Source organism: Pseudopodoces humilis, chromosome 18 (assembly GCF_049639895.1).
Source record: "Pseudopodoces humilis isolate 2021_Gansu_Grassland_sample_001 chromosome 18, ASM4963989v1, whole genome shotgun sequence".
NCBI lineage: Eukaryota > Metazoa > Chordata > Aves > Passeriformes > Paridae > Pseudopodoces > Pseudopodoces humilis.
Genome location: NC_142217.1, coordinates 14,713,684 through 14,730,437, shown reverse-complemented (window position 1 = coordinate 14,730,437; position 16,754 = coordinate 14,713,684). Strand labels below are relative to the sequence as shown.

General features: G+C 47.2%; 1 protein-coding gene across 4 annotated transcripts in view; it reads left to right on the top strand.

The window, feature by feature from the left end:
• TNRC18 (trinucleotide repeat containing 18) overlaps positions 1 to 16,754 on the top strand; it is a 54,751-nt gene that overhangs the window by 30,814 nt on the left and 7,183 nt on the right. For all 4 annotated transcript variants that reach the window (XM_088064381.1, XM_088064382.1, XM_088064383.1 and 1 more), the window contains 9 exons: positions 895 to 1,255; positions 3,656 to 3,937; positions 10,969 to 11,211; positions 13,135 to 13,577; positions 14,396 to 14,560; positions 15,353 to 15,494; positions 15,842 to 15,959; positions 16,219 to 16,294; positions 16,577 to 16,685. In XM_088064381.1, the coding sequence (XP_087920507.1) occupies positions 895 to 1,255; positions 3,656 to 3,937; positions 10,969 to 11,211; positions 13,135 to 13,577; positions 14,396 to 14,560; positions 15,353 to 15,494; positions 15,842 to 15,959; positions 16,219 to 16,294; positions 16,577 to 16,685 (1,939 nt within the window). The remainder of the gene's footprint in view (positions 1 to 894; positions 1,256 to 3,655; positions 3,938 to 10,968; positions 11,212 to 13,134; positions 13,578 to 14,395; positions 14,561 to 15,352; positions 15,495 to 15,841; positions 15,960 to 16,218; positions 16,295 to 16,576; positions 16,686 to 16,754) is intronic.

Below are 16,754 nucleotides of genomic sequence, written 5' to 3'. Positions count from 1 at the left end.
AGAGGATTGTGTGCAGTGGAGGGGCTAATGTTGGCTTACAGAGGTTGAACCTCTTTGGAAGGCAGCAGTCAAGTGCCTTGGAGCCAGCCAGAGCATTCAGTGCTGCACTGGCTCTGAATCCAGAGCAGGGCTTCTCTTACCCCTTTGCCTATTGAGAGAGCACAGGGAAATGGATCTCCCAAAGCAAGGGAGGAATGGGAGCACAACCTTGCTATTTCAAATGCAGGATTTTCTTCTGCTCCTGTTGAGGCAATGAGATATTTACTGGAGCTTTAAGCTGCTGCTGAAGTCCAAAATGCAAGCAGGCAAAGTACTGAGTTAGAGCTGCTGTTATCTAGCTGTAGCACATGTAAAATATATTTACTTTTTTCAAGAAGCAAGAAAATACTGAAAAGGATGTAACAGCTCTGGCTGTAGTGCAGTGGTGCTGATCCTCATGCTGAGAGGTGTTTGGGTTTTTCTGGCATTCCAGCCTGTGGAGCTAGTTGATTATGTGGAAATCCGTATTTATTTGGCTGGGTCTTGGGTAAAGAAGATTTTTAATCCTTGTGATTTAGAGAAAAGCTTGTAAAACCAACCCAAACATACCCTAAAAACCAGGTGGTGCAGAGAAAAAAGAATGCCAAAGTATGTTGTTCTATGAACATACTTGTTTTGGAAGAACATTCAGGTTTCCTATGTTAATCTTGCAATTTTGTAGTGCTCAGTAAGAGTAAAACTCTACTGTTTGCTGACATCTTCCTCTTCTTCCTCCCTAGAACCATGGTGGGTTATGGCAACTGGGGCTAAGACTGATTAACTACATGCATGAGGCAATTTGGAGGGCTATTAAAATCCCTCAGGTCTGCCATATCTGCTCTATGCTCACCTTGTCTCTTCCTTTCACCTCGGCAGTTAAAGCTCAAAAAGAAGAAGGTGCCATCAGATCAGGAGCAGCTGGCCAGCAAGCTTGACAAGGCCCTGTCTCTCACCAAACAAGACAAGCTCAAATCTCCCTTCAAGTTTGCTGACAGCTCTGGGGGAAAGCTCAAAACCAGTGGAGGTGGCAGCAGGTACCTCCCAGCTCATGAGGCTCTGCCAAGCAAGGAGGAGAAGAGCCTGGCCAAGAACCTGGGCTTGTCACTGAAAACTGGCAAGGAAGGTAAAAACAAAGTGACTGCCAAAATGAAGAAGATGGAGGTGGGGTTAAAAGTCAAAAATCAGCTCAAGGTTTCCCATTCACCAGCAATATCTGAAGTTAGCAGCTACTCCTACAGTAAGTAACCTCTTTTGTATCTCTTCTATCTTTAGGAGGGGTTGTGGTGGGAGTTTCTGGCCTATTGAAAGGGGTCTTGCAGATGGGTCTGGTTTTGCTCAAGTGTGAAAAGTGACCTCCTCCCAGTGGCTGCTGCTGCATCTTTGGGGTCAGCATGGGCTGTCTGCCCATCTTGCTGTCCAAGGGGAAGCCACGATCAGTGTGTCTCTTCCTCACCTGTACTGTATTCATCATCAGTGGGGAAAAACCCTTAAAGAAGTTGACCCATGTTCTTGCTTTTGGTGGGAGTAGACACTCTTCTTCTACCTGTCAGATGAGCAGGTGGAGCCTCTTCTCTGGGAGGTAGTTGACTTTTGAAGTCCTTGCTGAGTTCATTTGGCTTGGCTTTAGGATTATGCCGTGAAATCTGTTGGAAAGGAAAAGCCTGCCAGTGACACTGATGTTCCTGAGCATCCTCCTGCCCTTCAGTGTCACGGCTTGCTTCCTGGCTGGCTGTGCTGAGCCTTCCCATCTGTCTCATCGGTGTTTGTCCCCACCCCACATCAGTGTGGTTATTGTTAGTTCTGAACCCAGAGTGTGCCTGAGGTGAAGGTTCCAGCAACTGACCTCTGTTACAGAAGGAAAAATCTGAATTGCTGACTGTGTTGGGAAAACAGTAGAACCAAACATAGGAGAGTCTTTAACAGTTCAGGCAGACATTGGGGCAGAGTTTATGGTCTGAGACCGTTGTGTAATGGTCTCAGCTCACTTGCACACACATCTTTCCCTTTGCTTGCAGCTATTTAAAACCATGTTAAAACGTTTATGGGGTGTTTGTGTGCATAACAAATATATCTCCTGGTGCAACACTAGTTTAGAAATTTCACTAATGGGGAAGATGAGCTAGTGACTCTCCAATGGAACAAATGTTTGGCATGAAATTAGCCATTTAGATGGCAAAATAGGAGTCATTGTGTCCACTGGACTTGAACACAGCCTTTGGCTTATTGTGCTGTACACACTACCCAGCAGTTCTCTTCCTGAGTGTGCTTTACTCCCAAGGACAGACACATATCTCCTAAACTGTGGGTTCTGCAGCTAACAGGAATAGGAAGGATGGGCTGTTGCTGGAGCTAAAGCCTTGGCTCATGCAGAGGGAGCTTTTACAGTGCCTTCACACTTGGCACTGTGGTTTCATGAGCAAAAACTCCCTTCCAGACCTAAGAGAGCTTCTATCGGACCACTGTCCAGTGAGTCTCCTGGAGTAGGAATGTTCCCCTTTGTCACTCAGGTCTCAGCTCAGGATTGTTGCGACTGAGGAAACAGCTCAGCTTTGGTTTTTCAGCTGTGTGCAGGTTCAAGAGAAGGGCCTCAGCCTGTCATTTAGTCACTCAGGCATGGTGAATTTGGGGAGGCAGGTCGAGCATATGGCAGCACCTCCCATGATTGGTGGGCTGCTCATATGGAGAAGTGGGACTGGTGCCAAATCCTTCTGCCTCTTGACCTCAGGATTTTCTGTCTTGAGTCCTGAAAACTTCGGGCATAGCTCCAAAGGGTGAACCGAGCATCCTACTCCCACAAATTTTAAGAAAAGTCAGGTGTCCAAAATAATACGCATATTTGGGCTTTGAGTCTCCTAAACTTGCCATTCTTCATGTCTTCCTCTCCACAACCCAGTGCACTGGAGTTGGGGAGTGATGCCACAACGTCTGTAACGTTGTGGAGCTGGGGGCATGTCCACCGACGAGGAGGTGACAATTTACACCCACTTCTCTTGCATCCAGGGGTACCATATGCTTTTTTCCCCTCTCATCAGATACCAGAGGGGATGGCTGGATAACTTCTCACTGCCCACAAGGCTTAGGAGCTTTGTAAAACTGTGGTTCACCGACCGAGGAGCGGCTTGGTGCCTGCCCTTTTGCGGTGTACGCCTTGGAGCATCTGGGGCAGTGTGTTTGGAGTCAGACATTTGGAGTTATACATCCTGCCTTCTTGGCCTCTGGGCTTGCTCCAACCACACGTGTTGAAAACCCTTTGCGAGAGCTGGTTCATGTAGAAAAGGAGATTCAGGTCAAGAGTGTTGAGTATCGCCATAATCAAGGCAAATTCAGGTTGATGGTCCAGTTGTTGACAGTTGATTGTTACTGTGCCTTTGGTGGACATTTTCATAGTGGAAATGTTTGCTTCATTTTTCTCTTGCCAAGCTAAAAACACTCTTTGGATCTTGAGGGAAGACAAGGAGATGGAGGAGAACATTTGTGATAGAATGTAGGAAATGTTAATTTCTATGGTTGTTGAGCACAAGGCTTATGACGGAGCACTTGGGCAGGGGTGGACAGCGGTGGCACCAAAACCCCCCAAAAAAATCCCCAAAACCCCCATTCAGTGACGTAACGCTCTTCCCACCCGCTTTGACCACAGATACGGACTCGGAGGAGGAGGAGGGATCCCTGAGGGACGAGTGGCCAGCGCAGCCCCCGTCCGCTGCCAAGCCGCGGCCGCCTGGCCTGTACAGCTCGACGGGCAGGAAGGGCGGCCGGGCGGCCGGCGGCCCCAGGGCGGCTCCGCGCACTGCGGCGGTGGCCGGGCGGCCGCTGAGGCCGAAGGCGGCGGCGGGGCGGAAGCAGCCCTTCTGCCTGCTGCTGAGGGAGGCCGAGGCGGGATCTTCCTTCAGCGACTCCTCGGAGGACTCGTTCGATCAAGGTTATTAATTTATAGCAAACGCACCCCGTGCCGCGGCCGTGTGGGAGCGGGGTGGGGGCGAGGGGCCTGGCGGGCCGGGGTCAGCCATTTTGATGGTCGGAGCCAGGGCGGCCATCTTTGTCCTTGGCAGCGTAGCCTGCTTTATCACCCCAACGGTTATTTTTTTATCCTTTTTGTATCTGTATCGTTGTGATATTTTTACTGGCTGGCTCTTTTAGAGCTTTTATATCGACTGGCTTTTAGTGTCCACCTCTCCCTACTTTCCTGTTCCCTTCCTCCCTTCAGTTTTAACCTCACTTCCTTCCTTGCTGCCACCACCACCATTATATTATTATTATTACTATTATTATTATTATTATTTTAATTATTATTATTTTATTTTGGCATGAGCCTTGTTGAAGTTTGAAAGGAGCTTTTTTAATTACTTTCCTTTTTTTCTCCTTTTTCCCCCCCTTTTATTTTTCCCTCCCTTTTTCTTTTTCCCCTCTTGCTTCTTACCTCCCCTTTTTTTTCTGCCTTTTTTCTTTTATTCTCCCCCCCTCTTTTTTATTTCTTCTCCCCTTTTATTTTCTTTTTTTTTTTATTACCGGGGTACTGTTGTGTGGCCGTGTGACTTGATGTTTGTACTGCAATTTGGTTTACCAAGCTTTATTAAACATACCGAGTTCATTTTTAACTAAACCTGTGTACCTTGTCTCTCTTGCTGTGTCTCTTATCAGGCGATTAGGTTGCCGCTTCACTCCATCCTGCTCTGCATCCCCCTCCTGCTCCCACTCCCCATCAGTAGAACTGGAATTAACCTAGTCTGGGGTACTCTCTATTATTCAAATATCCCTGCTGCCTTTGTCCAGATAAAGCCTAGGCTTCCCCCTTTCCCCCGACCCCTTTAAGTTATTTTTTTTTTTTTTTTTGTTCACCCATTTCTGGTTTTATCTTTCTTAGTTTGTTTCGTAATAGACTCTCTGCAAGCAGGCACATAAAACATGGAGGCACTGGCTCCTTGTTGTTGCTGCAGGAGTGTGCAGGGTGTATTTAACAGCCAGAAATTTTTCTTTGTAATTTTTTAAAGTGTAAATGTCAAGTTTTTGTGTCTCTTTTTGGGTGGTAGGTTTTTTTTTTTTACAGATGCCCAGACGTAACCCACGGTGCTCAAGGATGTGGCAATTACTGCATTAAATTTGACTCTGCAGTTTCCCTCCCTCACCCCAATTTTTTTCTTGCAGCTTTTTTTTTTTTGTCAGCCTGTCATTAGTACTTCAGTGGGAAAAGAGATTACTTGAGACTTTTCCTCCAGAGGCACAAGGGGTTTCTGTTTTAGAGCGCACTCATTAAATAATAATCATGGGGAAAGGTCATTTTAATGAGCCCTCAGCTCCCGAAAGAAAGTAGCTTGGCTGGGCTGAATGCAAAGCAAGAGCATCCCCAGTTGTTATCTAAGTTACGTGGCAGAGCTGGATGTAGCCCAGCAAAAGCCTTTTAGTGTTTTACACTGCTCAGGGCTGTTAATTGAAAAATAGGACTGGGTAGTTTTTTTGTTTGGTTTTTTTGGATTTTTTTTCCCTGAGTTTTTTGATGTTAATTTCCTCTGTGCACCTGTTTGGTTTTTCTTCCCTCCAAACCCAACCTCCAAAGAAAGATAATTAAAGCTAAAAAAAAGAAAAAAAAAATAAGAAAAAGAAAGAAAATGATCAAACACAGAAGAAAGATACAGAATGTTGATTTGGTTTGATGTGGCTCTGGGCTGGACCCATCAGTGCATTTCAAAGAAAACCCAAAAGAGAAATACATGTGTCAAAAAAAAAAAAAAAAGTAAAAATTGTTCTTTAGAGAGCCCAAAAAGTTGTGGGGATAGTGGATTTTATGTAAAGTTGAGATTGCCACATTTCCATGAAGAGTCTGCGTTAACTTCCATTCTTTCCTTCCTTGTTCCTTCCTGCATCTTTTCTTTGTTTGTTTTGCTGCTGTTGGAAATTTTGAGGATATCAATCCCTTTTAGGTGCCAAGTTCTTGAGGAGGGTTTTGGGTTTGGTTTTTGGTTTTGCTCCAGGTAAGCAGAGAGGTAACTTGTCCTTTTGTTTATTTTTCAAGTAACCTGTCTGCTTTATTAGAAGAAATAAACTAAAAATCCCAATTTTATAGGATAAAGTCTGGGGAGGGGAGGGCGTACGGGAGGAGGTTGGGGAATCTGAAACAAATGGGGAAATGATTGTAAATCCCACTGGGGTGTCATTTAATGGTGGGGAAACCAAAGATGCAAAACCCCCTGGGGTGGGAGGTGGGTACGGAGAGGGAGGTGGGAAGGGATTATTGGTTACAATTTGGGGTTTTTTTTTTTCCTGAAAATAATTTTTTTTTGTTTTGTTTTGCTTTTTTTTTTGTCAGAAGCATTTCTTGAAGGGATATTTGGGTAATAGGGTTTCTAATGGCTTTCCCTGAATACTAAACCGATTAATAACCTCAGCTTTTCTAGAAGTGCTCGCTTTCTCCTTGCAGCTGCTTGACCAACCCTTTCACCCCTGCCCCTATCCATGATGCTTTGAATGTCTGTGTCGGTCTCTTGCATTTGCTCTCACGCTGCACTAAAGAAGCAAAGTGGTTGGCTGGTTGTAGGGCAGACACTTCTCAGCGAGGGTCACTAGCCATGAACCTGAACCTTGACCATTGTTATGTAGGTAGGCAAAATAACTTTTCTTTATGTCATCTGTCAGCCTCAGACGTTTCGATGTTGCCTCCATGAATAATGACACGTAGCTTTTTTGCATTCTCTTGGTTATTTCAGTTTTGAAAATGATTGCTGTCCGTTTTCAACTCTCCTCTGTCCATGAAGAGTCTCGCTTGGAAGGTTTGCACGTGCGTGTGTGTGTGTTTGAGGACTCCAGAAATGCTTTCCTGTTTGCAGAACAACTTTTTGGAGAACCCCTTAGCCCAGCCAGGGAAAGGATTTGCAGATGAGAGTCCAAGATGCAAACCTTAAAGGTTTCTGGGCCACGGTGCAGAAATGTCCCTGTGTCAGGGATATTGCTTGGCCCTGAAGTATCTGTGTCAAAGGTGGGATTAGCTGCAGAAAAATCTGTTTTCTGTCAATCTGGTTTGACATAGATGAGGGGGGGACACACTGCTTTCTTAAAGACCAAACATCACGTTGCCACTCTGATAAGAGGCAAAACTTGTGGCTTTTAATTTAGTGACCTTGGAGAGGAAACTGCTGATGTGGGTTAAAACCCACCAGGATAGGTAATTCCTTGAGCTTTCTGAAACCAAAAACCCGTAAGTCCTCCTTCTCCTCCTCCATACTCTGTTTTCCTTTAGAATTTAGTGCCTTCTTCTCTGTTCTCTTTTTCTGATTTGGAGGATGATTTTATCCCAATTAAAAAAAAAAGCAGTGAGGGGTAACCAGTTCCCTACACATTCCCATGTGATAGTTGTAATACTTTTTAATTTTTCATAAGCACTTCTGGAGTCAACAGCACAGCACATGGAGGGGGAAAATCTTCCAATGAAGAGAATTGGCTTATTAAAAAAAAACAATAAAAAAAAAATTAAAGGTACAGTCTTAAATTGGACACTCAAAAATAAGTAACCTCCAGAATTTGGACAGATCACAGAAATCAGATGTTAATGACCCAGTAGCTGTCTAAAGTCTGCCTGTACTTAGCCTGCTTTGTATGCTGTAGGCCTGCTTGGTGTTATGAGAAAATCATGCTGTTTATTTTTACAAAGTGAAATGACTGTTTTAAGTGTGTGTTTTTACTCCCTCCCTTCTCCAGCCTTTCCTCTTCACACCCCCCTCAACCTGTCTTGTTACATACATCAGTCTCTAAAAACCAAATTGCTTAACCAACTTCTGTTCATCATTAACAAATCTTCATTTACTGCTCTCCTACAGTGAAATACCATGACTGCTTAGCTGTTAAAAGCAATGAGAAAACTTAATATTCTTAACTGGGTTTGGGTTTTAATTCAGTGCAGGTAAAAATTAAAATAATCTTTGGCTCCAGTTTATCTGGCATCAGTAGCATTTAAATATGAATGTATTGTTTGTTTTGGCTGTGGAGTTGTATGTACATGTGTGGTTGCATGTGTGGGTATACACACACATATACATGCTCTTAAAAATGTCAATTAGGTATTTTTAACTTCGAGCATTTTTTTCCCTTAGCCTCTCTCAGCGTTAACAGAATTACCATCGAAGGAAAAAATGATTTTTTTTTAATTGTCTTTTTCCCCATTGCTAGCTAAAAATCACCTTTTCAGAACAAAAGAAATATTGAGGCTTTGATTGTGTAAAGGCATCTGTGCACAGTTAATTTTAAACCCACACATAGTTTGGGTACAGTAGGAGTAAAACTCCTGCTTCCCATTAAATACAGACACCAGTCTCTCCAAGGAGCTGTACAGATGGACAGAGAGCACCAGCAGCTTATTTGTCACCATGGCCAGAAGTTTGGGGACTTACTTTAGAATCATGTGGGCTTAGAGCAGAGCCCCAAATGTCTTCTTTTTGCTTCATTTGTTACTTTTTGTCCCTTGGAAAATCAGAAAGAAGAGGAGCAGGGATTGGGTTGTGTATGTGGAGTGGGGTTAGCAAGATCTATCCTCACCATGAGAGGTGGAGGAGGATAGATCTGTGCTGTGAATGTGTTAAAATGGGGTTATTTTCAGGCTGGAAATTGTATCTCCTGCAGATAAAAATAAAAGTGTTGTGGTAAAAATGCTGACAAGGGACTGTCTTCAGTTGTCTTTCCGTAGCGTGACGCCGTGTATGAGCAGGAGGTTGGAATAACCACCAGGCTCCTCATTGTATTGTATATTTTCTGTAGCCTGAGGTACAGCCATTGCCATCCTGGCTTTTAAATCTGTTTTAGCTGAGTGTCTCTGAAACACTGGAGCTGCTTTTGCCCTTGCTGAAGGAATGGTGCTGCTGGGCAGTCGATGTGGCTGAGCCAGTGGGGCTGGACTGGTCATGGGGGGATTTTCCTGCAAACTTTCCCCTTTTTTTCCCCCCTGTTTTCCTCCCCAGCTGCTCACTGAGCCACTCTCTGCTCAGCCACCTCTCATGTCTGAGATGAGGGGCTGTACAGTCATGAGGGGCTGTACAGGTTGATTTTTTCATTTTTTCTCTGTTTTTGCTGAAAGCTGCTGGATTTCAGAGCTAGATGGGATGGATGGAGAAAGTCTTGCTACCCCCACCGAGTGTCACTGAACTTGGGCACGGTTTTGCTGCTTTGCAGGCAGGTGGTTTTCACATCTCAGAATAAAGTTCATCTGGATTTATTTTCTTTTTGGCAAAATGTGATACAAAAACAGCAGTTGTGCCCTGTTTTCTGATAGGGGAAGGAATCTGATCCAAATTTGCTGTGGATTTTTTTTTTTTTAATGTGTTTTTTATGCAAGGAGTGAACAGGGCTGTGGATTTCTTGGTATAGACTGCAGGACTGTAGGTTTAGTAGCACTTTCATATCACAAGTAACCAGTCTGAGCAACTGAAATGGGAAAGGAGTTTTTATGCAGTTAAAAATTAGTATTCTGTGACTATCAGATGTATGCTACAGAGATAAACCATCCATGTTAAAAAAAAAAAGTAAAAAAAAGCTGCCAGTTACCTCAGTTGATAAAATACAAGGTTGAGAACATTGTTTTCTGATATTCCTGGTTTTTTCTAGTATCATGGAAAAATAACACTTGTGTTATTGTGGGTTTTTTTTCTGAGCAACCAAGTGTTGAGGACGTTTTTATCTATCCCAGAGGGCATATGCGAAAAGAAAAGGATTTTCATGTTCATTCCAGCTCATTTTGAAGGGATCTGGTTTCTCATTTGGCTGGATTTCAGACACAAGGATGGATAGTGGCTGGTAGGAGCTGGGGAGTGGGCTCAGAACAGGGCTCCTGCTAGTGGTGGAAATTTTCCAGCAGCCTCAGTGATCCTACTTAAGCCCTCAATTTCAAGAGAAATGAAATATCTTTCCCAGACACACTTTTCACAGTTAAAAATATATTTTTTATAGATCTCTGTGCTCATATATGTGTGTGTATAAGTGTGTGTGTGTGTGGTATATGTGCATTTGTGAAGTGGCTTGCTCACCAGCACTCACTGGATGAGATGCTGTTAAAATTAATTGCCTCTGAGCTGCTGACAGACTCTTGGGAAGCGCTGTAGGGAGGGAGAGGTGCCACTCTCCGAGCATCTACCCCCCCAAAATACCTGCTGTGTACACACCCTAGAGGAAACCCTCAGCCCACTGCTCTGCAGGTGTCAGCCGAGACAGGCAGTGAAGCTGATTTCTTTGCCAGAATTAGATTTTGGCTGTGGGCAGCTCTTCCTGCCTGTGCTGAGCCCGGCTTCCCTATCCTGAGCTGTAGAGAGGGAGATGAAAGGCAGGGAGAGTTCTGAGGCAGAGGGTTCAAACACTGCTCCTTGTCTCCAACGCTACCTACACTTTCCTCCCTTATGCATTCCAAATCCATTGCTTTCAAATTATTATTTCTCCCCCCTTCTTTGCATTTTTGCTTCCTGCCCCTTCTCCTCCCTGTGTTCCCCTTGCCTCCCGCCATGGCACAGGCTGCTCTCTGGTATTCCCCTTCCATGCTGATCTCTGGTTCTGATTACACTAATGGATTTCGTTGTGGAGGAAGTGTTGGTGGGCGGGAGGGGAATCCCACAGCTCCCAGGTTGGGATTTTCAAAGGAATTAAGCTTTTAATTCCTCCTGAAAGCTGTAGGGAAGGGGTGCCTGGCATCCTTTTCAAATCTGCCAACACCCTTCTCTTCCCTCCCTTGCCCTGAGTGGGTCGTCTTTGCCGTACCCTTTATTGCTGTGTCCTTCCAGGGTGGTGGCAGGCAGGGTGACACCGGCTCTATGGCTGCAAGGACACGTGTGTGCCCGTGGCCAGCATCTCGTGGCTCAGTCCTGGGTGGCTCAGTGCCGCTTAGGTGGGCACAGAGCAGCAGGAGAGTTGCGGTTCGGGTTGGGAATGTGGCTGGCGCACAACTCCGTGAGATTTGTAATGGGCTCCCTGTTTTCTGCGTGCCAGATTCCAGCTCGGAGGAGGAGGAGGAGGATGATGACGAGGAGGAAGAGGAGGAAGCAGAGGACTATGGCACGGATGGCACAGACAGGCTGTCGTCACCTGCCCTGGATGAGAGTGGCTTGGGCCTTCTGGCCAGGTTTGCTGCCAGCGCCATGCCCAGCCCCATCGTTCCCCCTCCGCTTTCCATCATCCAGCTGGAGGCCAAGCAGAAGGCAAAGAAGAAGGAGGAGAGGCAGAGCCTGATGGGTGAGTTCTGTGGTGTGGAGTGGTGCTTTGGGGGCAAGGTGGAGGGTTTGGGAGGTTCCATCTGTGCTGCAAGAGGGCAGGTTGTGTACCCTGACACTGAACTGCCCTTTCTTTGCTTTAGCTGCTTGGTCCTGATGCTGAAAGTGGAGAAAGGGGCCTGATAGGGAAACAAAAGCCAGTCACGGATATGGCAGGTTAGCAGCTGCAGCTGTGGCTTCCCTAGGGACAGCTGTGGCTTTGTCAAAGTTTCCTCTTTTCCTACTTGGCAAATTCTCAACAAGACATGCTGCAAGGGCAAGCAGTGGGATGCTGCATCCCCTTGGACAGAGTGCAAAAGGCAGTGAAGTGCTGTTAAATTTTAGGGAAGGAAGCATATGGTAAATGCAGCTGATCTTGGATACCCAAGGGAAGCACAGACACCCAAGCAGAAGAAAAGCTCTTTCCATCAGCCCATCCCATTAGCTTCCTTATAGAAACCAGCAGTGAGACTTGAAACAAGCATTCCTTCCTCTGCTCATGTATTTGCAGTGCCAGAATCTGGGTTTCTGCCCTGCCTCTGTCTCAGTTCCTATGTGTTGGGAGTTTCATTTCTTCCCCTCCCCATGCCCTGCTGCACAAGTGCCTATTGGTGACATTGTTCCTGGTCAGACAGATCTATATGGGTTCCATTTATAAATTCTCTATTAATATTTATTAAGTGATAATGGAATTTATAGCATGCTTCAGAATGGAAAATGATGTCCTCCTCGGGAGCCTGGCTTGTTTTAGCACTGTTTCCATGCTATATTAGGTTTTTGCCAACTTGTTCCAACAGCCTCTGCTAAGAATTTATTGTCTTGTAACCTGCCCTCCTTGAAACTGGAAGCATCTAGAAATTACCTCATGCAGTACTGAGAGAGGAGAAGAAGTGTTTTAATTTCCAATGGGTTTTTCATTTTGAGCCTTGCCAGCTTTGTTTTTGACTTGCTGGCTCTTTTTCTCTTCATGCTGGGGCTGTCTCAGGGGAAGAGGGTTGGGTAGAAGATGAGAGCAGCTTCCTGCAGACTGAATTTACACAGGAAAGTGAGTGTATTCAAGAGAAGATGCTCTCCTTGCTTGTGCAATGTACATTTTTATTTTCCCACATGAGTGTTGTTTCCCTGCCTCCTGCCTGCATTGCTGGGTGTGTAAGTGCTGCCTCAGTTTCTCTTCTGCCCGTGGAAACACGATCTTGCTTTCCTTTATCAGGTTCAGGGGCACACAGTGAAGGTGGGCAACATCTTGGCATTACTGCAGTATTTCAGGCCTCTGGGTACTGCTGTGCTCACAGTGCTGAGCAGAGGACAGTGTGAGGGGAATTCCATTTGCCACAGACAAAAGATCATTTACCCCTCTTGACTTTAAGGCAACTACTTGAGCCAATAAAAAGATCTGTGGTGTCTGTTGGCCACTGGGAAAAAATAAGCTTGAAATACAGGTTTATTCCATTTGTTAAAAGACATTGTTCTCATGAAACAAAGGTGAAACTGGAGAGGGCTCCCAACCAGGAGGGAAGGAGGGATCAGCTTATGGGGTTTATGCTTGCTTTCAGCTGAGCAGCTCCTTTTTGAGGAGGGGCACATTAAAGTATCTTTTCAGAGCTTCCCTGCAGGGTTTTGCTTGTGGGAGAAGGGAGAAAATGGAGGCAAGGAACACACTGAACCACACTGCCTGAATGATTGGGCTCTGGTCTGGAGCAGGGTAGGCTTATTTCCAGGGAATTTCCACAGTGTTTTATGGCTCAGAAATGGAGGTCTGAGGGATGTGGAGATTGGAAAGGGGAACAAGCAAGAGCTCTATTGAACAGGCACAGCATCTCCCATAGAGCCTAGAAGTTTCCAGCAGGATGTGTCCCCTCTTGGCTCAGCCAGGGCCTTGACTGATGGTTAAATCCTTTGCACCTAGGGACAGAGTTCGAGTACACCGACTCGGAGAGCGAGATCAAGATCAGGAAGAAGTCTCCTTCAGGGCTGCTGCGTGGGAAGAAGGGACCGCTGGAGTCCAGCAGCATCCCGCCAAGCCAGGCCCCCAGCAGCCTTGACTCCGGATCTGGGAGCGCTGACAAGGCCAAGCTGGGCTCTGAGAAAGGCCGCAAGCTGAAGAAATTTAAATCCCCTAAGGACTTGAGCTTTGAGTTTGGGCTGGAGGCCAGCGATGATGACCTGTGGAACCGGCGCCGCAGCGAGCGGATCTTCCTCCACGACGCCACCACGTCCTCGGCCATGCTGACAGCCACGGCGCCTGCCAGCTCCACCCCTGTCTCCAAACCTGGCCGCTGTGGCAAGGGGGCCCCCATGAGCCCCAAAAAGGAAGGCAGCAAGGGGAAGGAGAGAAAGGAGCTAAGCAAGGTGAGGAATGTGCTGGCCAGATTGGTGTTGGGACTCCTGGGAGCTGAGGGAGAGGGGAGGGCAATTAACTCCACTGAGGCAGAAGAGGGTTGAGTCCTGTCTCAGCAGTTGTTTGGCTGCCCCTTGTCAGCACTGTCAGCCCCATGTACACCTGGAGGCTCTGTCTGATTTGGATCTGACTTTCAGGGAGTAAAAACCTGTCCTGTTTGCATAGGGCTGGTTCCTTCTGTCATCCTCCATGTCCCAGATCCATTCTGTTTGTCTGGCTAGAGTCAATGATCCTGCATTAAAACAGATCCTGTGAAATCTCTCCTACTCTCTGCATGAGCTTGTCCTCCTTCTGACCTGTGGCCCTCAGACTGGCCTTTAAGGCTGTTCACCTTTTATATGGTGACTTCTGAGGTCTGTCCCTGGCTGGGGGTGACAGTGGTGTTGGGGTTACTGGCTTTTCATCTAAGCTGAATGCTTGACTCCCTCTGGCTCCAGTTCAGTTCATGGCAGTGTTATGGAAGAACACTGATAGGGAGAGTTAGACAAGTTAGTTGTGACATGAGGCCAACTGGGATCTTCTTGGAGCTCTTTGGAGGATGATTTGATGGGCAAGAGTTGCTCTCCAGGGTAATGAAAAGCTCTTCCCGAAATGAGTGAAGCCAGAAAGCAGAGCTGGGAGATACAGGATGTGATGTGGGCAGTGCTTGCTGGCTGAACACAATCCTAACTGTGCATACCCTGCCTTGCTCCACCTTTTCCCTTTCCTTGGACCCAGATCTTTACCAGGCTTCTCTTTACTGATGGAAGTGTTTTGTTTCTATTTTTAGCAGCGGAAGAAGGGTAAAGAAACACCCTGCTGCTCCTCCTCCTCTTCCATGTCTCCCCCTGGCATCCCCAGCTCCCCCTCTGATGTTCGGGTCAGCCTGGCAAGTGCCCTGGGCTCCATCAAGAAGAGCAAAGCTAAGGTGAAAGCCAAGGAGGTGAAAAAAGAGGTGAGGGGCTGGTTCTAGTGTGGCTGGACTGGAGGGTGGCTGGCAGAGCCCTGCTGTATCCTGGACTGTTGCAGTGTGAGGGAGGGAAAACAGAGGTGCAGGTTTTACTGGGTGTGTTACAGGCAGAGGGCTGGTTTGAGAACCCAAAAATCCAAGCAAGACTCAGAAAGTACCTGCTGCTACCATCTGGTGTTCATTTGCCTTCATCCCCCAAATCAGTGAGCAGGCAGGACTTTCTGTAATGCTGCCACGGGGTGGAGGGAGAGCTTGCATGGACAGCAAGGACCAAGGAGATGGTGATGGAGTAGCCTTGCTCAGCACTGGGTCACAGCTGGTTCCTGCTCTGCTGCTGTAGCCTGTCATCTCTCATAATACACATTGCTGTCTTCTCACATGATTTCTGTGTGATGCTTATGGCTTGCGTCTGCAAGGAACAGATCATGGAGATTGGAGAAGAAATAGGAACAGTGCCTGGTGCATGTTCAGTGAAGGCAGAGGCTCAGGAATGCTGTGGTGAATGCAGAGCAAAACTACAGCTCCACAGCATCTCTCCCAATCTCCAGGAGTGAGGATGTGGGGAACAGCTTTTGGTCAGCTGCTGGTGATGCTTGGGGATAAAGGCAGCAAAAGGTTTGGGTACACCCACTTAACTGTTAGTGAGGTGAACATTCCTGACGATGGAGACAGGTTTCCTCAGGTTATCGTCAGGTTATTTTTTGGTGGCTGAAGGTGAGATGGTATCAGACTGTTTCCTGTGGTGATCCAGCTGATGTGCTGCTTGCTGTCCTGCAGAACCGAGGGAAAGGAGGAGCTGTCAGCAAGCTCATGGAGAGCATGGCAGCAGAGGAGGATTTTGAACCCAACCAGGACAGCAGCTTCTCAGAGGATGAGAACATCCCACTGAGCATGCTGGTTGAGAGGCCACCCACACCAGGTAAGGGCAGGATTTTACAGGTAGAGAAGCTGGGCAAGTTTCCCAGAGCTGCTCAGAGGACAGCTGTGCTGCTTTCACACATTCCTCTTCCAAAGCCATGAGTCTTTGGGATGGAGATACCATTTCTTCAGTCAATTCAATGAAAACTAAGCCTGACCAGCATGGCTCACTGTGACGTGTAGTTGAGGCCCAGTCTCTGAGTTACCCTATTTTCATTTACTGGCATGCTATTATTACCAAGAGAAGGGACAGTGATGCTGGGAATACGAAGTTTTCTTCTCCCCTCACTGTCCCTTTCCCATGTGTGGTGCTCTCTATAATCCACATCTTGCTGCAACACCTCACAGCTCCCCGCTCCTGCATCATTGACAAGGATGAGCTGAAGGATGGCCTGCGTGTCCTCATCCCCATGGATGACAAGCTGCTCTATGCTGGGCATGTCAAGACAGTGCATTCACCAGACATGTGAGTTGAGGGGCTTCCATATCCAGCTGGGATCTGCCAGAAAATGGGGACATAGCTGCTGCATGGATCAGTTTGTGTAGAGCTGGCTGCCCAAAGACTGGCAATGTCTGGCAGGGAGGGAAGGAGAGTTCACTCTGGTTTATCAGCACTGAGGGAAATCCAATTATGTCTCATTAAGTGCTCTCACATCTTCAGAGGGAGGAGCTGGTTGGGGTGGTGTCTCCCCAGTGCTGTGTGTGACCGAGCCTTTGTGTTTCAGATACCGGGTGGTGGTGGAGGGCGAGAGGGGAAACCGTCCCCACATTTACTGCCTGGAGCAGCTCCTGCAGGAAGCGGTATGTGCGGCCAAAGGCTGCCTGTCCTCGGTGCCCATGCCCTGTTCTGGGGTGGGGGAGGCTAGCTGGAAGCTCTCTCTCCTCCAGCTGCAGGGAAGCCCTGGTCCTGTTCCAGCAGGGGTGGTCCTTCATGCAGCCCTGTGAACACACAGGAGGCCATTCCCCAGCAGGGAAACTGTCCCTTGCCTTCTCCAGAGCTGCTTTGCTCCATGCTAGGTGTTGTGGGATGGTCTGTGCTGGTGCCAGGGTGGTCAGTAATTGCCTTCCTCTTGCCCTGAGCAGATCATCGATGTGAAACCCCCTTCAGTGCGGTTCCTGCCCGAGGGCACGAGGATTGCAGCCTACTGGAGCCAGCAGTACCGCTGCCTCTACCCAGGGACAGTTGTCCGAGGTAAGGCTGCCCTGGCTGCTCTGTGCTGTGAACCTGGGATGTCTCTGCCCTGTGTGTCCTCAGGGATGT